At 39.3% G+C, this 22,083-nt stretch overlaps 2 protein-coding genes across 5 annotated transcripts in view; both read right to left on the reverse strand.

Annotated features, from left to right (window-relative positions):
- The window catches only part of LOC129367475 (growth factor receptor-bound protein 10-like), a 66,907-nt gene extending 58,222 nt beyond the window's left edge, over positions 1-8,685 (reverse strand). Inside the window, exon 1 of the mRNA XM_055041912.1 lies at positions 8,432-8,685. The gene's annotated coding sequence lies outside the window, so the exon portion shown is untranslated. The remainder of the gene's footprint in view (positions 1-8,431) is intronic.
- Positions 8,686-11,471: 2,786 nt separating this feature from the next.
- Positions 11,472-22,083, reverse strand: part of cobl (cordon-bleu WH2 repeat protein) — a 50,858-nt gene continuing 40,246 nt past the window's right edge. For all 4 annotated transcript variants that reach the window (XM_055041935.1, XM_055041936.1, XM_055041933.1 and 1 more), the window contains 8 exons: positions 20,687-20,996; positions 18,412-18,515; positions 17,248-17,436; positions 15,589-17,156; positions 15,288-15,503; positions 14,997-15,107; positions 13,692-13,982; positions 11,472-12,973 (listed from right to left, as the gene is read on the reverse strand). In XM_055041935.1, coding sequence (XP_054897910.1) covers positions 12,890-12,973; positions 13,692-13,982; positions 14,997-15,107; positions 15,288-15,503; positions 15,589-17,156; positions 17,248-17,436; positions 18,412-18,515; positions 20,687-20,996 — 2,873 coding nt within the window. In that variant the 3' untranslated portion in view covers positions 11,472-12,889. The remainder of the gene's footprint in view (positions 12,974-13,691; positions 13,983-14,996; positions 15,108-15,287; positions 15,504-15,588; positions 17,157-17,247; positions 17,437-18,411; positions 18,516-20,686; positions 20,997-22,083) is intronic.

The raw sequence follows: 22,083 nt of genomic DNA on the forward strand, positions 1-22,083 counted from the left end.
CACTGAAAGGGCATGAAAGCCTCCTTCTAGGCTTCCATGGGGTCAAAAGGTGACACTTATTGCCCTAGGAGGTCAGGTGGTGTGCTGACTCTATTTAAAGAGATTAAAGTAAGTATTTGCTGGGTAAGCTTCAAATCTATATGGGGTTGTTCTTTATCTTACACCCAGAAGCTCTTGTGCGATGCAGACCCGTGTCTGTCGATGGTCAATTTCCAACAACTCCGGTGTGGTTCAGAATAACTTCCCAGTCATTCCCTAATAACTTTATACACACCATTTTTAATTGAGAAATCTTCACGGCAAATCTGTCAAGGAAACGAAAGTGATGACGTAATTAGAAACAGTCGATGAAGAGAATAAGATAAGCTGTCGAAACTTCATGATGGTAGTGTGGTGTGGCGTAGAGGCTGTCGGTTTCAATTTATTTCAGAACATTCATGCCAAGTTAATTCATTTTGCAATTAGAAGGTGTCAAATCCTCAAACAGAGTTTAACGTGCAGTGATTGATTATTTTCCCCCCTTTGTTTAATTTATCCTAAGATAATGAGGCTCAAAGCACAAGTGTGATCTATGGAGTCCTGCTGCAGCCCTGGGGCATCCCCCGAGACACAGTACAGCTGGAACAGGCTTGACGTCTCTCATCTCGTAGTTGTAATGTTGAAGGCCTTGAAAGACACTGTGCTGCACCCAGGGGGCGGGGAGAAGGATCTGCCTACAGCATGATCATGCAAACCAGAAAGAATAAGAAATGTCTTCATCTGGCACTGATTGCTGACAGTTGCACTACTTGCAACAGAGAGGCCCACACTGATTAAAAGTGGACTATTTTCATGTATCTTAATTAGGCAGATGGCTTTTTAGCTGGAGCAGCAGAGCACTAACAGCACTGCTGCTCCAACTTAATTAAAGTTATAACAGCGCTGATAACGATAGCAGCCTGTCCTTCAGTCGAAATAGATATGATTCAGGAGAAGAAAGCTTAAACGCAGCCTGCTGACATGAAACAACCACTTGTCGGCTCGACTTGTTGATCTATTACCAGTTAGCGAATGTACCATATGTAGCACGCAATCTCCAGCTGAGCCACGTTCCCACGTATGTTTTGCACCCGTGCATTGACCTAAGAGGCTACATAAGCTACACGATTAATCCACAACTGCATAATTTATCTTACTGCTATGCAAGCGTGGCTTAGCAAGGCAGACGGTTTGTCTGCACCGATGATGATCAACTCACAGCAGCTACTTTCTGATTAATTCTGCCAACTCCTTTATGACCCGTTTTGGAGATTTTTTATTTTATTTTATTTTTTCAGGCCTTTAAAAGTTGAATTACAGACAGTTAGGTGATTCTCAAATATGCTGAAAAAAAAATAGAAAACTTGAGAAGTTCACTTCAGAAGAAAAGCAATATGCTCCTCCTAAAATAGTGCAACAATGTGAATTCTATAGCCTCCATTGCAAGGCAGACAGCTATATGTAATGGGGGGATAGAAAACGAAACATATACTTGACAGAACATGACAGAACTCGTTCCACAAATCACTCATTATTACTTCAGTTTCAGACACACATGTCATTTGACAGCCACTGAAGGTGTAAGGCAAATAAGTAAGGCCATTAGACAAGAAACCATATGTGAAAGACAGAAAAGCATGAAACCAGGTGCCATTATCATGCCAAAAATCAGTGAGTTTATGCTGTTAGCGAATGAAGTAGTTTATTTTCTTATTCTGTTCTAATACATTTCCCTACATGAAGAGACAGTCGAATCATGTTTGTAAAATCGTAAATCACTGAGAAAATCCCATATCAGCAGGCTGAAAATTTTGAAATAAAAATCTCCCTGGTGCATTTCAACGTGTATGAAGAGGGTTTATCAATAATTTATACCAACAAGAACAGCTCATATGTCAATGTGTCATACAAAAGAGTTTCACTCGCACACATGTCCCAAGAGTGATCCTCTGATCCGTTAGCATTTAATGTCTACTGTTTCACTGCTTTGATTTTCACTACCCTCATCCCAGGCTGGTGTTATTTTAAAGAACAGCTTTGGTGCAGTGCACTCATTACATGTAGGAAACAAACACAGTTTACAAGTAAACTTGTTTAACTATATTAAAAAGCAAAAAGGGGTTGTGCTAAAAATTCAAACATCAAAACAAAAACCCCCATCCTGAAAAGACTGAGCAGATCGGACGAGGGTGACGCCCCCCTCTCATTTACCACACCCACTAAACTAAGCTCCCACATGTTGGCTCCCATTGCAAAACACACCAGCTCTACTCCTCCCCTAAATATAGTCACCCGACCATAGCCCAGGACCCCTGCCACACCCCCGGTCTCACTCCTCCCCTCGTCTTGTACACTTTGGCCCACAACATAAACAGCGTGTTCATTGAAGAAGCGGAACAGCTTCAATTCGGTGTGTGTAGCGGAGAAAGGAGTAAAATCGATGTACTAAGTGCAAACTAAACCCAGGAGGAGCTGGGAAGGGGCTCCAATTATTAGTAATCAAAATAATTTCAAGAAGCATGTTTTAAACATGTTAATGGAGGGAGTCCTGGGCAAAGAGCTACATCCACTTGTCTACGACATGATCATCCAGCCACTTTAGATTCCTACAACTCTTTTGCATAAGTACCTCCAAGTTTTACTGATTTCAATGGTTCAGTGAGGGAACATTTCATTTAACCCCTAAAAACATGAGATTCATTTTTAAAATTATGACATTTACAAAACTGTTACCCATTTCTTCTTCAGCAATCCAGTTCTCCGTTATGGAAGGAGAGAGTTCAACACAGCATCCTTGTGTTCTGTTTCTATCAGCAGATTAGACGGCAGTCACTCTTCACTGGATGTGCTTGTTGAACATGTTGATTTGTCATTAATTGGCAGCTTTCATTATTTGGGAGCAGCAGCGTAAAGTGGGGCTATAAGAGAGGGCCTGATGTCATGCCGGGGGAGGCTGAATAGCGCCACTCTGGGAGAAAAACCTTTTGGGAATGTGGACAGTGCCTAATTGGATGAGGATGTCATTCGGCCGCCTGGGAGAACCGCGAGTTATGCAATAGCACAGATGAATGGACGAGGCTTGGGAGCAGCAACGCTCGTAAAGTTGGCCGCCGTGTTGGTCCGTCTGGTGCTATAGTGACAACATGACTGCAACTAAATGATGTAGTGCCGCCCACCCTGCCAGTGGTAAATAAGAGCTAATAAAGCCATAACTGCATCTGTGCAAGTGTCACGGCTACACCAAAACAGACTGTCAAACCCAAATAAAGTTGACCTTGTTTTACTTAAATGAGACGTGCCTCCAATCTAGGTGTCACTTAGAGGAAAGTGGGGAAGAGGATATATATTTAAGTTACTCAGGAATGCAAACAAGTTTGGAAAAAAAAACATATCAGCAAGGACTTAGTATAAGTCTAATTTAAATGTACTACTACTGCGTAATCCTTAAGAGCCAGTTCCCTTGGAATAATTATTAAAAATAAAAAGAAACTCAAACTCATTACTTAGGCTGTGTACTGTCCAATATGCAACAAACAAGAATGAAACTTTTTTTTTTCATTATCATTTGAACTTATGTTGACTGGCCTTACAAGTAGGACAGCTTGTCCGATAGGTGAACACTCTGCTTCGTAGAAAAATCCCAAAGTTAACTACTTTCTGTGTCACTCGGGTGGTCAAAAATACATTTACAGGGACCACAGAGATTAGAAAAGCTATTTACTGGGAAACTTGTCTTCTACGAATTGAGACAGATCATCCATTTTAAAGGGAGCAAGGAAGCAGGGAGAACAAAGTCAATGGAAGTTGTTCCATTTCATCCTATTGAGCCTGCAGTGAATAATGTTGATCTTGGAAATATTAGCAGGCTCCTCTAAAATATCAAAGTTATGGTAAATAGATGATAACTTATAGTTTTTAAAGAGATTGAAATTGTCTAAAATATAAATTAGTAGGTCTAAACTTTACAAAATATAGAGATAAAAAAAATTAGGCACTAAGTTAGAATTGGTGCACCCTAAATTTAACAAACCAAATCTTCTTTTATCAATAGTTTGATATGATTTCTCTTGGCATACTCCATAAGGGCTCTGATGAACAGAGAAAAAACTGGATAAAAAGGAGAAACTGCACCAAGCAATGGGTAAAAGTAAACTGATGGAGAGACATATCGGGCTCAACAGTATATGAAGAATCACTTTGTCATCATGTTGCATCAACATTACATTACCTGTAGCCACCTGAGCTGATGTTACCTCAGATGTACAGTTACCCACCAAATAAATGCAACATTCCTAACTCTCAGTAAGGCTCTCAGCCATATTTGGACCAGAACCAGACATTGAGAAACTTAATCCACTGTAATTAGACAAGTAAGCATTGCATCATTTTAGGTCAAAAGTGGAAAGTGGTGAGAATCTGGTTTGCACAGGTCCATATTTACAGAGTGGAAGAAGAGGAGGGACTAGGGTACACCACAAGGTTTTTCATCCTGGCAAAGATTTAATCTGTTAGAAACAGAATATCACTAAATATGCTCATTTAATAGTTAGACCGAGTTGCCAAACAAACACACACAAACAGAAACAGTCTTAGGCTGCAACACCTCGTGGAATATGAACGTCTGCTAAATTAAAGCCTGCTTATGCAACAGTGTCAATACTTAAACTTGAAAAAAGTCAGATAAAATAACACTTCCCAACATGCCCGGATTGACAGTGATGCAAAGCATTCTGGTACCTAAGGTGTCATTGCTTCACATTTAAATCCAGCCAGATCCAGTGACATGAACTGTGCTGTGGATTGGGTTAATGGTGTCATGACATCAGTGAGGGAGTATTAACAGCGTATAAGCCCAGCCTAACCAGTGCTGAATGACCGCTGGCTGACGCGAGGCCTGATGGAATGCTGCCTGTAGCATGACCAGGAGCTCATATGCCCCAAGTAGAAGCTAAAATGAGCTGCTAAACGTTTGGATACTCAGGATTTTGCACACACTGTACAAGCAGAAGACAGCATCTGGTTCCAAAACCAAGGGTTTGACTGTCTGAAGCGAAGGCAATCAGAGTAAACGTTATTGTATAATTACTTGCAATTGCAGTACTCATCAGCCTTCTGGAAGCCAACAATCGTGCAAAGTTCCTGCCCCATCATGCCTTTGCTTAACATGGACTTGAAAGAGCAGAATGGTGAAAGAAATCACAGCTCCATTGGTTGGTTGCCATGTGCACGGTGATATGACCACAGAACACAATTCAAGAAAACAGAAAATAATTATATCAAAGGATTATACTGAATATTTTATATCTGGGCTGACTCCAGTTGGGATACACTTAAAGTTGAGAATCCCAGCCTGTAAAATTTTGACTATTTGCAAAAAGGCAAATAGTATAAGTAGTTTAGTTTTCAATTATGAAGAATAGGATACCATGAGAATAACCTAATGGCTAAACGCAAGTACTGCATGCCAAGTAGTCAACACTCTGAAGTAGCTGCAGCAGCATCAAGGTGTGAAGGCTGTCTGTCGCTGCTCACAATTAAGATGCTTTCATCACTTTAAAATTGAGGTTTTTAAAAAGTTGCATAAATCATTGCAGTTAGTCATTATCAAATCCATCCAGGAAACAATACCAGTCCATCAGAGGGCATAATCTATTAATTAAAACAGCAACTCATTTCATAATTTATCAAAATTTGGTTTAAATAATTCTGAATGTTTGCTATTCTTTCATGTCTTGCATGCTAAGGTTTTCAAACATATTTCCCAAACTTCAGTGGACTGAGAAGGTAAATAAACAATGACTGTTTTCGGTTATTAATATGTACCCTGAGTAATTACTATGGGGCAAAAAGCATAAATAAATTAACCACAAAACATTTGAAGCTCTGGCTCAAGTTTAAAATCACTACTTTTCTAACTTCTAAGGTAAACAGGAGAGTTTACCTGTGAGTTTATTTATTCATTCAGGAATGTGTAAAATAATAAAACAGATTATATGAGCTGTACAAGATTTCGTGTTAGTTTTCATCAGTGGTCCTTGTGGCAGGTAAAACCTTAAGAATGTGGTGCTTTGGAAATATAAGACAGAGTGAGCTTAGAGCTTAAAACAAGGCACAAGCAGGAGATTGGTCTTGAAGGTATTTACAAGCAGTGGTACAAATAGTAAAACATTAATTATGGGATTTTTCTTCATTAAGTCACTTTACTCATATTAAAGATTTGAATTTATTAACATTTTATCTGTATTTAAATTTACCAACTATGTAGTATTGCATTAATGTGTGTATTGCAACACACATTACTACTATGTAGTGTAATGCATCACTACAGAGTACTGCATAGTGTACTGTAGTGTACTACTGCTATGCTATCTTGGTAGTGTGACTACTTTGGGGTTTTTGGGGAGGGGTATTTTGTTGCTGTTACCAGTTTCTGCTACTAGGCGTCCCCACATCCTACACAGTGGACTGTCTTTCATCTTTTCCTTCCCTCTTCTGGTTTCATTTGTTACTGGGGTGTAATTTGGACCAGTGACTGCATCAGTGCTGCATGAGATTTGCTGCAATACGCTTTTAAAACAGACCAAATAAAAGGGAAGTGTGCAAGTTGAAGATTGATATGGCAATGCGATTTCAGCCGTACGTGTTAACATATAGTATGAAGTGATGTTTCCAAAAGTTTTTTATGGAACGATGACTTCCAACATGACTGCCTTGAAATAAAATAGTAATAGTTACAGTAACACTGATGCTAAATAAGCTCATTTTTATATATCCGCGCATATATAAATTGCCACACTGCGAACCCTAGGTCACAAAAAAAAGGCCCTTTTGAAATCATTCTCATAAAACTTTCAGTCATGGTCAGAAATGTGTGCAGTTGCATAGATCCAAAGGACTTTCTGGATATATTTTGTAGGAAAATGTATTTCAATTGTCAGGCCTTCATGCTCTGCATGTCAGTAATATATCTCATCAACTGAATAGAGTCTTAACTGTCCTCTTACCCCACGTCTGATATATTGTCAGTAGCTGGGATGATAAGTCTCACAAAGTGTTGCAGTTACTCTCCTGATATTGTGCATCCTTGTTTCAGTTTTCACCATACAGAGCAAATGTTCCGGAGTTTTCAAAAATGTTAGATCTAAAGTTTCTTTCATTTTTTTGTTTGGTTGTTTTGTTCATGCATGCATGTGTGTGTGCCTGTGTGTGTGAGAAGGGGGCAAGATGAGAGGTTAAAGGGGGGTTAAATGGAATTTTTACTTAGCTGCACCTATGGCGATAACATTTTGAAAAGGCAAATAGGATCTCCCATAATGCATTCTGAAAAGGAGTCAACTGCATAAATTTGCAAATGGGTAACAGACTACTTAATATAGACTAGCTTAAAAAGGGACATGTATGACTACAAAAAAACAACCTATTGAAATTCAAATTCACTCCAGATTACACAATCTGGAGTGATTGATTGATTGAGTGAGTGATTTTTTACTTCAACAACCCAGCAGTTGCAAGATCTGCAGGAGAAAAAGAAATGGGGGGGGGGGGGGGGAGGGTAGAAATCAAAACAAAAAAAATGTCCACAAACCCAAGACTATAAATATCCTAGAGATAAGAGATGTTTCCAAAATGCAGCTTCTTCCATAGATTCTTACACAGATCGGATCGGATCGCCTGGAACCATCACATGGACCTCATGGGAATCCCCGGAGTCGACTTTGGGAACCACTGCAGTGAAACCACTGGAGTGTCTCTGGGAAAATGCCTCTTTCTCTCCCCCCGTTCCAAAGCCTAAAGAAAATGCTACCCAAAGGAAAACAGCGATAAGGCGAGAATAGTGAAACTCCTTCAGAACTGAGGTGCTGGGCCGGGGAGAGTGGCGGGATGGGGCGGGGTGGGATGAGGAGGGGGTGCTGGTGCAGCGTGGCTGTCCACAGAATCCCGCTGGATGGGTCACTGTGTTCTGAACTGTAAACAAGGATCAAAACCCCGCGCCCACTGGAACACCGGGATCAGAGTCGGAGGGCTGTTTGGAAAGCGCGCATGAGACTCGGCAGTTCATCGGCACGTTTCGAGACACCGGAACAGGCTGAGGTGTCTCCAGTGGAAGATCCCCACTGGTGGGGCTGCAACCAGTCCACTCCGATGAATCAACTTGGTTCAAAGTTCAATGACTGCTTGTTGGCTGATGTCAAGAGAGAGGCAGCGGGCTCTCACTGAGCGGTTACGCAAAGTGCGCACACGAGTTCCCGAACAACGCGTGTCATCATAGCGGCACATTCAACTTTTCCTCAGTGTACTAAGGCACCACTTTCGTTTTTGTCCTGCATCCACTGACACACACACGCACACGCACGGCCACGCACGCACACCAGTGCGAAACATAATACGTGTTTATCCGGCAACGTGCGCTCACCTTGAAGCCAGATCAGACCAGGACGGCTCCGATCCTCGTGGGACAACAACGTCCAGGCAGGGTGAAGATGAAGGGGACGATCTGCGGAGCTCGATCAGGCCACGTTGGTCAACATACCCAGACTGGACAGATAGACAGAAGCAGCGGGACGAGGAGGAGGAGGAGAGGAAAGGAAAGGGAGGTAGGAGGAGGAAAGGAGAGAAAACAGCGGTAGCAAAGATTGCCGGGCAGCTCATCTCCTGCAGCGGAGGGAGGAGGACACACGCACGTACACGCACCCAAACATACAGGAGCGCAGACGGAGCTCCTCCTACTTATGCACAGGCCGCTCCCACATGAAAACGGTTCAATAATGAGGCGGTTGAGTCTTGCGAGGAGAGGAGTGCTTCCCTGCCTCAGCTAAAGGAAAGCGTCCACTTTTCACTTTCAGCCTGATATTTACACCTCCGTCTTTCAGGTTTGATCAGAAGGATGATGTCGTCCGGGAAATACCCAGAGTCAGACTTCTGCCACGCACAGTGCTTCACATTTCTTCTTTGGCGCGTTTGTTTACCGCAAACAAGACTTGAACATATGTTTTTTTTTTTTTTTTTTTTTTTTTTTTCCAACAAAGGCCTTATTTCTGTCCTCTCTTCTGTAGAGACCATGTTTGTGAAACAACACGAGTTGTGTCTCTCTGCAGCTTCCCATGTTAAGATTGTTATGACTTTTCCTTTCAGAAATATGTTAGAGATTTTGTTAAAAAAATAAATAAACGAAATAACTTGCAACATTTTATATTTATTTTATGATTAGAACTTTGGTTGGTCTTTCATGTTGTATCCCACATGATAAGTTTGTGATTCATAAAGTAACAAATTGTGAACGGGTTTAAAGACAGGTCCCCAGTCTGTCACAGGGTGACACAGAGACAGTCAGGGCAAACACCCATGCACACACGCACTCACACCTACAGATAATTTAGAGACCAATTTATCTGACAGTCATGTTTTGGGCTGTGGGAGGAAGCTGGAGTACCCAGAGAGAACTTAGATGCCAATAAGATGTTTTCTAGATTTGGAAAAGCTACAATTTTACCATTTGTTGTTTCTTCTCTCCCATTAATCTGTGCTTTGTGTCACTTTTAAAACAGTATAAGTACATTGGATAAAAACTGCAATTAAAGGACCATGTTGTGTATCTTTTGCACTATTTGCAAATGAGTGATTATAAACAACTAGATAATTAATGATCTTATATATACTTGAAGCAGAGCGGAGTGTCTGATACTCCAGAAGGTCAGGGCGAGGGACAACACTCCAGTTTTTTGTGGAAGTCTTGTTCTCACGAGCACGATCTGCAATAAAAACACTTTTTGCCACAAGGTGTGTAAATTGCACAACAGGGGGTAAAATCTCATCACACTAGCTCACTTTCACAACGGTTTCCTTTGTATACCTGCGAGCGTTGCTGCGTTGCATAAGACCATGGGGTATTTATCATACAATTTGAGATCAACGTCAGAGCTGCTTAACCGGCTCGTTTTTGTGATAACGTTCATAAGCCACTTTTAAATCCATGGAGCAAACACCACACAGGGAAACCTTACTGAATTAAACACAACGTTAAGTTTTGCTTCTCTTCTCTTCAGGGATAAATTAACATTTTGTCACATTCAACCCAAGTTACAATATTTTATTCTGACTTCATGTGATCAGCCAACACAAAGTGGTTAAAACAAACCACTCATGCCTTACCAAAATGCACGAGTGGTTTAGAGGGTAACTTTAAAAGGCAGTTGCACGCAAATGCCTGCAAAACCTTTCAGTTTTTCTTTAAGTAAAAGCTATATCCAACGTGTGGATATTTTTGTTGATCTATCGCAGAAAATTTGAATGATACACTGAAGCTGGCATGATGACAAGTTTAAAGGGCTTTGCAAAGAATAGATGGATGGATTCTGAAGACTTTTACCACAGGTTGAGAGAACATCAGAAATAACAGTGTTGGCTTCATTTGTTTTTTTTTGCTTGGTAGAATATTTCAGATTTGAAATCTGAGTGAGCAAGTACACAGCAGTAAGCTGTTAGGATCAAAACAAGAAGGCTCCTGCTGTGCACACAGACCGTACAGGGACTTGGTGCAGTTCAATGTAGTTGAAGTTAGATGTTTACAGATTCTGTATAAAAATACAATATAGTTATTTTATCCTTACTGTTCGACATAAATGAGACCAAACTTGTCCTATTTAGGGGTGGCATTGCATTTCTCAAAAAGTCAATGGGCAGTTTACTGTAAGCCATTGTTTATTTGGCAGACTTACTTGTGCCTAAGCTTTCACTTCATGACTGATGTCAAAAAGCTGTTTCAATAGTTGCAGTGCATCAATCGTTTCTGAAGCAAACAACATAATGCTTCCACCCTCATTCTTCACATTTGGGAAAAAATGTATCAAACGTGTGGATATTTCAGTAAAAAATTATCTCAAGCCGTGTCATAAAAGGTCTGTTCTCAAAAAAAAAAAAAAAAAAATCAGATGTGTACTCAACTTCATGAAATGCTTAGTGAAAACAGAATCAAACCACCTTATCTTTATAGATAATTACAGAAATACCTGAAAAGACATTATAAGCAAGTAACACTGTAAGCAAACACCATTGTTAAAACTTATTCATCTTTTGTGGAATCTGAAAACAGAATCTGAAGTGTGTATTTCACTCTGCAGCTAATGGGCATATTTTGTGTCCCTTACTTGCATCAGGGGTGAAACATAGAGCGAAACGGTGACTAACATTTCAGGAATCAGGAAGTTCACGGTCCTTTCTTTAAAAGTAATTTTGTATGACCACACAATGATGAGTCAGGACCATGAGCTGCTGCTCGGAATAGGAGCTCATCTGCGGTGTGCCTGAGAAGTTATATTTCAGAAGAACAGCAGGATGACCACAGCCTTTGGGCAACCTCAATGCTGCAAAAGTCTCCAACACATAAATAAATACACTTCATGCTCTAAATACAATGGCTTTATACAATTGAAAAACACTCACACTCTTCCTTTTCTTGATTAAAAAAGTATTTATTGAATCAAAAATGTAGGTAAACAAAAATAACTGTGCAACTCCCAACAAGGAAAAAGATAATAGCTTATAAAAGACTCAATCTATTAGTATTATAAATCAAATTTATGAAATTATCTTAAACTTTCACAAACAAAAAGAAGAAAATACACAATTGTGCATCAGGCTAAAGTCTGTATATTACACAATCTAGAAGTATTGAAACTGTAGTTGAATAAATCGCTATAAAAATGCCAACTGAACTCCATCAAAATTACCCTTAAATATACAGCAGCAATTAACTGTACCTGACTCTATCTTCATTCTAAAGGCGATTAGGTATGAATCTTCTCTAACAGCTGTGCAATGACATTTACTGGGTTCATTACAAATCCTGCATTCCCCATAATATCACTAGGATGGGTGCAGAAAAAAAAAATCCAATAAAGCTTAATTTGAGGCAAAATATAAGTTTTCCTACAGCTTCACTTAATGATCTTGATGAATAGATGAGTCATTAATAGTGGCCTTGTAAATAAAACACAAAACAGTTCTTTGAAACTGTTCCAAACAAAAAGAAGTCTTGAGAAAGCCTGAAAGCAGCTTGAAAGTGAACAAAATCAATTTCTAGGCACGAGGAGCGAGTTATCTTTAGCGAACTCCACCTCAGATCCTAAAATTGTGGATGGTGGCAACAATGACTGAATAACAAAAAAAAAAACATATGCAAGTATTGCCTGTCATCATTTCCTTCATGCGCTTGAAATAATCTTAAAATGCAAAACATATTAAATACTCCATATCTGGAAACATCATCAGACAAGGTTATTGCACTCATTCTACAATTTACAAAGCAGACATTATACACATAACACTGATTCAGCAGCAATGTAAGGCATCCATAGCTTACAGCGGTCAACAAAAAACATGAACAAAAAACAGTAAAAGTAAAAGTCCGGGGTACCATTGCTTTCATTGGCACATTTTACACAATGTTCTATAAGAATAGATTTGAGTACAAATGGCAAGATATCATCAGAAATATCATGGTATAACACTGGATACAACCATTTTCCAACCCGTCGTGGAAGGTCGATCCATCTCATATCGTGGGTGTCATTTTAACTGCAAACATTTCATTTTCTCAGACTGATCCAAATATTTTTCTCAATAATATGCTCTCTATCCAGCTCCTCTAAAACTGCATTGATTTAAGCATAAGACATCAGATGCTCTATATGTAGTCAAAGTTGATAGCTTAAAATAGGAAATCTATTTATTCAACTATTGTAGTGCAAAACCCTTTTCTACAATGTCCAGTGACTCAATCCAGGCATGTCTTAAAAATAATTTGAATGTTAAAAAGTACCAATCACATTCAATCAGCTCCAGCCCTTGTTGCTGTGATTTGGAAGTCACCAGCTCAATGTTGAAGGATCGTTGATGAGGTTTTATGAATAGTTCCCAGCCTGCCATTCACTTGAACAGTCTTTCTGGGGGTCGATACCTATTTGAGGGAAAAATAACATGTCATGTTTGCATTACTATACTATGAGGAATAATGGATTAGTGCCTATCAGTGCACTGGCCCTTAACAGTATTCATATCTCTTTAGTCATGTGCAAAATGGTGCCCCGGACAGAAAAGACCAAAATTTAACTTATTTTGTGTATATATAATGCTAAGTGTGGCTAAAGTATCACTGCATCACTGAAAACCGTCTAACTGAGAAATACTGAATATTGTACCAAGTAAAATCCTTATGAATGTTCTAGAAAATTATTTTTACATTGATAATGATTAAAGCACAAAGCAGACTATCAATATTTCTGCGCTACATTTTGAAATCCATCCCCAAGGTTCATTAATATTGACTGTGAGATCAAACCATCTGAAATCAGACCAAAGTTGTGGGATGAAAGAGGACACTTTCAGCTCAACATGTTTTGTTTTTTTTCTCCTGCCGTTCCAAGATTTCTTCCCTGACTCTATCCTGACTTTGCCTTTTTGTACTTTTATTACATCTGCAAATCAAAAGACAAGAGATATATTTTTTTTTTTGCATGCAGCCATTACAAGCATGGGAAATGTTAGCATATTTCAAACATGCAATAAATGTAAACATAAACCCAACTGCACTAATTCACAGAAAATCATTTTGAAAGTAGTTACAATGCTCAGATAATTTAATCTGCGGCGCAACAGATAGCATGATTATTCATTACCTTTCTAAGTTTCTCAGCACCAGATCCGGAGCGAATTGCCTCCAGCAAAGCCTCCCTGGCCAGGGCAGGGTTTGAGGGGGCTTTGGCATTTAAATGACCCACAGGGTTCGGTTTACCCTGGGGAAAGACAGGAAGAGGTGGTGGAGGTGCAGTCATAGGTGGAGGTGGTGGGGGTGGAGTGAAAGGAGGTTTGATCAAAGACGGAGGGGAGGGGGATAACTCCACTGTTTTCTCCTCCTTTGAGCACTCCTTCCTGAAACGCTCAACTTCACTGGCGGCCTTAGATTTTGTCTGCGAACACAAAAGTGAGAACTTTAAAAAAAAAAAAAAAAAAATCAAAATCACATGACGGAAGTATTTACTCTGAGTATGTGATGAGTAAATACCACATACTATGTATAGCTATGTGGCTTCATTACTCGAATATACATATTTTTCACATTTAAGTTATGACACAAGTTATGTAAAAGAAAGATTTTGAGCTCTAATCGAAATGGTCACCATTTCAGAAATTTTATTGCTGCTGGGAAACCTCCAGAAGGAAAATGTTCTCTTTAGATCAGTTATTGCCAGTGCCGTCTCCTTCTGATCTAAGGACCCGATGACAGCATTTTTATTTATCTGGCATTTCAAGTCGTGGAATTAACTTCTGATACCTATTGCAGCTCTGCTGTTTTAGATCATGTCAGCCGCTCCCAGAGCAAGACGTGCGCGCTCTTTCTGCATGGAAACTGTTCCAAGCACAATGTCGTATTTTATGGTACTCGGTTTGCATAACTGTTACAGTTTCTTGCCATTATATCGTTGCGTCAATTTATTTATTTATTTTTTGTTCTCATCAATGTTGTTCACAGATTCTAAGGTTACAGCAGATCCTTGTTTGTCAGCTAAAGAGCAGGACACAGCTGCCCAGAGCAGCCAATACTCTAGTCATTAGATTATAACAGCCAGGAATTACATATTTTAAAGCTGTGGAACAAAGTTTTACAAATAATTATTATTTCATTTTTTTTCAATGATATGTGTTGGGAGCAAAATTAGCAATGGTTTCCATAAACAATGTGACTAAACATGCTAACATTAACTTAACTGTATTAACTTAATGTAAGAAAGATCTTACAGTGAATACAAGTTATTAAAATCTAAGATTTTGCCAATTTGTAAATGATTTGATATAGATCTAATCAAAAAGCACAAAACGTGATGAATATTAACAAGTTATTAAAACAACTCTTTCTGTGCAAGACTGAAATGCTCACATACAACCATAGTGAAAATGCATAAAAAGTCTTTAGATTGTTTTACCTTTTTCAGTCTATTGATGTTCTGAGATCTAACGGCAGCTAGAAGAGCAGATCTTTCATTGCCTTCTTCATCATAGGCCACTTTCTTACCATTGTCAGGGGTAGGGGATGTCTGATAATGACATAAAAAAAACAACGAATGACATCAGGCTATGAGATGAAGATGTAGCTTAAAATATTAAGTCGGAATATGCAATGACTGGTTAACTGCAGTCCTGTGAACACATTGCTGATATTTGGTAACCAGGTATCTATCCATTCATTCGACGCACCACATTCAGCTTGTCCTTACCTTCCTCAGTCTCTCCTTGCCTCCACCTGTCTGGATTGCTTCCATCAGGCTGCTGTGCAGAGATGTCTCTTTCTCAACAGATTTACAGATGACTGGTTTGAACTTTTTAACAGGTCCAAACAAGGTCACACCTGCCACAGACCCAGGTGTCTCAGTGCTGTCTGATTCTGCAGTTGGTGATTGCAGTTTCACTTCCTTCACTACATCCTTTACTCCCTGTAATATCAAAGTACACTTTAAATGAGAAATCTGAATTAGTTTTCATTTGTCAAGAAATATTTGCAGTCAAAAAGTTACTTACACCTATCTGGTCTTGTGGTTTGGTCTTTGGGGCTATGGGTGGTTTGAAAGATGAGTGTAGAGCACTGCTTTTTGTCAGGCTGAGGGTTTGAGGTTGATTATGTTTAATGTAATCAGCACTGTTGTTGCTGGAGACTTGTATTTGTGGAGATCCGTTGTAGTGACTGGGATTTTTCTTGGCCGTTTCTTTGTCGGCTGGATCCAAAACTTGTTTCTTGGCTGCAGCATCATTTTCAAATAGTTCCCTGCTTATTTTCACCTGAGCAAACTCTCTCCGACTGTCTGATATGTACTCTGGGAAGCTCATAGATCTCTTGGACCAAGTAGCGTTGACTGTGGAAGCGGAGTCTTTCTCCGTAATATCTGACAAAGATACCTGAAAGGGTTGGAGTTCAGAGATTGTTTTCTTGGAACTTTCAGCTTTCTCTGTTTTCAATGAGTCAGGGGAGTCTGTAGTTTTAGGGATGTTTGAAGGTTTAGTTGGGGTCTTTGGGGTGTACTTAGCGAGGGCAGAAGCCACATACTGGCTGGAGGTCCTCCTGGATGGTTTAACAAAGCTATGTTGCTGTTTTCTGTCATAGTGCAGAGGAGGGGGAAGTGAGGGTTTATTACTTGGCCTCTGAACATTGTTGGACACTGAAATCTTGCTCTCCACCTCTGTCAACTCCCTGCTTGGACTCATGTCTTTTCTAAGCAGTTTGTGATCTTCTTTCACCACCATTGTAGTTTCAACTGTTAGTGTTGGTGTTGCTTTCTGGGACTCTGGGTTGCTGGTCTTTAATTTTCCTTCCAAGCCAACAGCAGAGCCAATGCTCAGGACATCTGTGCCCTCCTTAAGTTTATCAACTTGACCTTTTCTTTGAGTCACCAAATTGTCTTTCCTGCTGTCAGAGCTCCAAAGTGCTTTGCCATTTTCACAAACAGGAGTGCCATTGTCAATCTCAGATTTAGGTGCCGCTCTGGATTTTAAGCGAGGTATGCCTGCTGCCACCATATTGCCCTGATCGTCGATCTTAATAGCAAAACGACCTCCTGAGTCAGTTGGCTCCGTCTTGGTGACATTTGAGATGGAGGGTTTTGGAGGGACCACGGTGAATGTTTTCATACCGAAGCGGGATGTGACATTGTGAGTAATTTTACCATGCAGAGGACTGACAGAAGAGCTGATCTGGTTTACTTTATCTGTCGCTTCATCCTTCCCAGGATTAACTGATCTCTGAATCTTTGCTGGAAGTTCAAACTTCTTCTGCTGGAAGGGTCGAGTGTTATGTTGCGCAAGGTCAACTGTGTTCACAGGAGCCTTGCTGGTCTTCTGTAGGTCAGCACTGGATTTCACTGCCAGTGTTTGCGTGTCCTCTTTCACAGCGGTGCTTTCAGCAATCTTCTTCTCTTTACTTTTTTTGTCTTTTGCCTTTTTTTCCTTTTTATTACCTGCAGATTTGATCTCCTGTTGTGCAATAGACTTTTCAGAGGGTTTTGAACTTGCACTGCTTGTTTTGTCGGTAAGAGCAGCTGTATAAGCACTGTTGTTTTGGTTCTGTTGCTCATCATCAGAGTGATGAATGAAGCCTGTAAATCAGACAAAATAACAATGATTATTAACAATTTGAGAGAACATAAAATGGTTACTTTAGATGCTGGTCCTTTGTTTTTGAACTACCTTTGCTGTCAGTTGATTCAGTCTTTTTTGGTGGTTTCACTTTATGCTTTTCAACAAATTCAAACTCCTCCAGTACCTCATCTATGGCTGTGACTGGCACATCCATGTCCACTACAGACACGGGAACATCGCTGCTGTCTGTGGACTTGGTATCAAGGCCATCTTTGGCAGAGATGATTACTTCATGTTCTGAAAAAGAGAACAGTTGTACATCAGAGCATGTGCTCACCAGATTTGTCCTTGGAAAACTATTTAAAGAAAACATTCTTGATTGAGAAATGTCATTTCTGGATATGGCTAATCTCTTAGCTCAACATGAATGGCATAAACAGTTTCTTGCAAAAGTACACCTACCCCTTGAACTATGTGTGCATTTGTATTCACACCCATTTACTCCCAGTGCAAGCAACTTTCTTCTCAAGTTGTCTTATTATTCAATGATGCAAATGTCTGCTAATTATTTTTTTTTTCCCTCTCAACAGGTTTGTTGGGTAATCTCAGTGAATAAATAGTCATAAAGGCCAATGATCACACCAGAGAGGTCATGAGTAAAGTTCTGGCCTAGTCAATGCAGTTCACTATGCCTAGTAAAAAACTAACAGAGCTTATCTGTTAGTTTTGGCTACACCCCATTGTGATACTGGGGCATAGCACCATATTTATTTAAGCAGGGGCAGGGAAGCTAGTCAGTGTTTGATATCTGACCTAAGATTTAAGCCTGGGGTGGAGGTTAACTTTCTAATAGAATAAAACACCTAGATATACAAAGTACAATTATTTTTGATCAAAGCAGATTTACATGTAAGAATAATTCAGTCAAGGTCCCAACCTAAATCAAATTAGAAATTGAAATAAAAAAAAAAAGACGACTTGAATTTATTTTGAAAAAATAAATAAAAAAATAAAACAAGGATTTATGAAGCTATATACGAGACATACTCTCCAAATTTTACAGCTGTTATGTCAGGAAATACCAACTCAGGGTGGCATCGAAATTAGTAAGCAGTGTTTGAAAATGAGTAATGTTCACCCCATTTGACAACTATGAAGCCAATAAAAATACACTGAAGTATGAGACTATAACAAAAAAAAAAAAAAAAAAACACCACTACTTTTGTAAGGTCACATAGCTGCACTGTGGCTTTGTGATGTCCCGTCTCTCACCTGCAAGATCTGCTTCCAAATCTGCCAAAGTCTGATGAAGCTGGATTGTGAGCTCAGAATCATCTTCAAAGCTGTTGACTGATTCTGGATGAAGGCTTCTGACACTGTGCCAAAAAATGAGTGCATATGTAAAATACACAAGACACCTGTAATATGACACATGACGAGTATCGCATAACACATGAAGGATAGCAGAATACAGCACTACAATACAGCAGGGAAAACAACACTTCATGGCTTTTAATTGGACTACTGAGCTCATGTTATGGCTTCCTCTTTGATGCAGTTCATTCACCGCACTTCCTGTTACTGATGTAGCCCTAAAATGTAAAAAGGGTCAGTATAGTTCAGGTACAAGAGAAAGAAAAATCTTGTATTTTATGTCTCTTTCAAGGTTCAATAGGATTTTTTTTTAAGTTTGTTGGATTCAAATATGCAGTTTATTAACTTCATCAATTTTTCTTTTAGGTTCAAAAGAGCGTTCTCCTAAATTAGTGCCATATTAGCCATAACAAATTGCAAAATGAAGGCCAAACCAAATAAAATTTATCTTTTAGGAGACTTGGACTGAATCCTCTGTTCCTCAGTGATTCTGAGAAAACAGTGCTATAATGCTTTCCTGGAATACCAAGAAGCCAGCAGCATTAAGCCAGACTCTGGATTTTTTTTTTTTTTTGGTTGTTTGAGAGCATCATTCCAATATCCTTCGTCTGGGCATAGTACCATACAAATATTTCACAACAAGTTGAAAAATCAACACATCTGGAGGAGAATTTTCCTTCCAAGGACCTTTGAACAAGGGCCTAAAACCATAACCATGAAAGCCTAGCATGAAAGCCCAGCTGAGCAAGCCAGCTTTGGACACAACTCAAGTACAATATAATGGAGCTGTGCCTGGTTATAAAACTTACTGTAGTAAAATTCTGGAAACAAGATGGCCAAAATGGACCACTTACAATCTTAAAGTGCAGGTGTCAGACAAGCCATGGAAATTATTTCAAGCGGTATTATTTTTACAGTATTATAGATTAGCTGGCTCACATTGGGGAATTCCTCCTACACAGTGTTATTGTTAATTATTCAACTGTGCTATTTACAGTAAATGCTTCTTCTAAAATTACAAAGCATACGATTTTAACCCCGGTCCCTACTTTTACACCTCTTTTTCTTATTCTCCATCCACATAAAAGGTATAAAGATTTTTGAAATTAGGTTCTGTTTAAAGTCTTCAGATGACATGTTTTCCTATCCAGGTCACAACTACATTGAGGCATATTTTACTGGTTATAAAAATCTCTACCCCGTCTCTAAGATTTTGTGCCAGCAGGTGGCAACAATGTTCACATTAGTTACATTCAAATTCAGAAGAAGAAGCTCAGTCCTTTTAGCACAGAAAGTTGGAGTTAGCATGAATAAGGTACAAGAACTATTTTTACAAACATACGTTTGTAATTTTGTCAGCAAATGCATTATTAGCACTATATTTGTGAATATATTCCTGTAATGTTTGAACATGTGAAATACATAAAAGTTTATGGTTCTTTTCTTGGGTGCTAGTATTTTGCAACTACAATAGTTTCAATTTGGGTGATTTCAGACTGAATATTCTTATTTTATTGATCTAACATTGCCTGCCGATTTGGACTTTTAACTGTCAGAGGCAGAGATAGATTATTGACTATAGAGTTCTAAAATTGTTACAATAGATCTGAGGGACCGAATTCAAATGTACAAGACTGGGTTGATTCTAAAACCAGAACAGATATTGGAGCAACAGAAACACCCTCTGAATAAGGACTTCCTGTCGGTTGTTTCCTTCTCGATGCAGGTATCTTTTCCCCAGGATGTAGAACAAATAGACTTAAAAAAAATTATTTGTCTCTACAGTTGCAACAATTCTTAATTTCAAATGACCCGATGCGCATTTATCTCTCATGTACGTATGGTATAGGGTTATGTAAGAATGACTTTCTTTTCCCTAATGTGCTGCACAGCAATTAGGAACAATAAAGGAATGATGATGGAATGACTAAAATTGAACTCAGTATAATGCCTTTGATTTTAACCAATCTTTACTGTTTTCTGTTTTCCCTCCTGCACTCCTCCAAGTTCCAGTAAAACCACTCTACACGTTTTCATACAAGATTTTAAAAATATTTGAATTATTTTCTTGTATAATCACATTAAATAACCATTTAAACCAAAGTAACTGTTTAAAACGTCCTAAAATAATCAGAGAAATCTCAAGCTGAGCTTTTCATAACTTTCTGTTTACCTGTGTTTTTCTCCCCAAGAGGTATTTTCTTCATCATTGTCACTTGAAGCCTCCATAATGAGTACTCTATCTCCTGTGTCACCAGTCTTTCCATCAGCTGATAAACTCCCATCCGGAGAAGTCATCTGGGTATCAGACGGGGAACTGACGATGCCAGAGTCCTCGCCCTCTGCCGCACCTTCAGAAGGTGTATAACTTTGGTCAGGAAGGCTGCTGCCAACGCTGCTGCCTAGAGAAAGAGTTTCAGCCTCAGGCGCTGTGGTTTCTTGTTTCTGGACAATGGATGATGCCTTTTTGGAATGAAGCCAACCTGGAGGATAATAGGTAGAGATTATTTGTATGAATACAGAATGTTAAAGCACAATTTTGAAGCGTTAGCCAAGGTTAAATAGAGAGGGAGAAGACTTTCCAGGGCACGCTTTTGTTAAGAAAACATTTATACACAAAAACAATGCCAATAATTCTCATTCCTTATGTATCTCTCACATTCAGAAATATAACCCATAACCCAAAAGGATGAGAAAGGCAAGAGTGTTTTTGTGCAAAAAGGAAAAAAAAAAAAAAAAAAGAGAAAGAAAATGAGAGGTTCTGAAGAAGTGGTTACTGGAATAAGTTTTAACATTTATCCTGACACCACTCACACATGCATGCAAACCAGAGAGCATATGATAAATATGCTAAACATGCTTGGGGCACAGCCCTTTGTGGTTTAATAAAATATTTTATATAATGTGCAGATTGACTTACTGTAAACAAATCCTTTTAATTCCATTTTTAACATAGTCCTTAACTCTTTTTGGTTTAAGGGAAAGGGTGGAATTGCCTCATGCCCTCTCATCTCTTCAGTACACTCATTCAGTTCTGGTCAGTTCTGTGGGTTCTGGGAAATGTATTTAGAGTGTCACTGATCTCATTGAACTGTCGGCCAAGTTAATAAAAAAATAAACGTTCTGTTTGTCAGGCCTTCCGTAGTTACGCCTGTTGAAATGCCTTCAACAGTGAGTGACCTTGTTTTTATCACTGATGTAAGTGAGAGTAAAGCATCACTCTGGACATGCACTGTGATGGAAAAAAAAAAGAAAAGAAAAAGGATAACGTGACCTTGAGTATTTTAATGTGTGTATTAGGAGTGTAAGCTCTAGGCCTTGTCCGAATGTTGAGCAGAGAACAGTCAGTTCCAGGAGATGTGGTGATGACTCACAGGGCTGTCCTCCCAGCTCCTTCCCAGCAACTGCTGAATCATGCCAGTTACAGCCACAATCTGCACACGTTCACACAGAGGGTAACACACACACACACGCACGCATACACTCTACCATTTATGCTTACACACAAGTAAACAGACACACAGCGTTCTCAAATCTTCAGCTCAGAAAGGACCTTGAGTACATGCATCT

The sequence above is a fragment of the Poeciliopsis prolifica genome, unplaced genomic scaffold (genome assembly GCF_027474105.1).
Source record: "Poeciliopsis prolifica strain line A6 unplaced genomic scaffold, Auburn_PproV2 SCAFFOLD017, whole genome shotgun sequence".
In the NCBI taxonomy this organism is placed as follows: domain Eukaryota; kingdom Metazoa; phylum Chordata; class Actinopteri; order Cyprinodontiformes; family Poeciliidae; genus Poeciliopsis; species Poeciliopsis prolifica.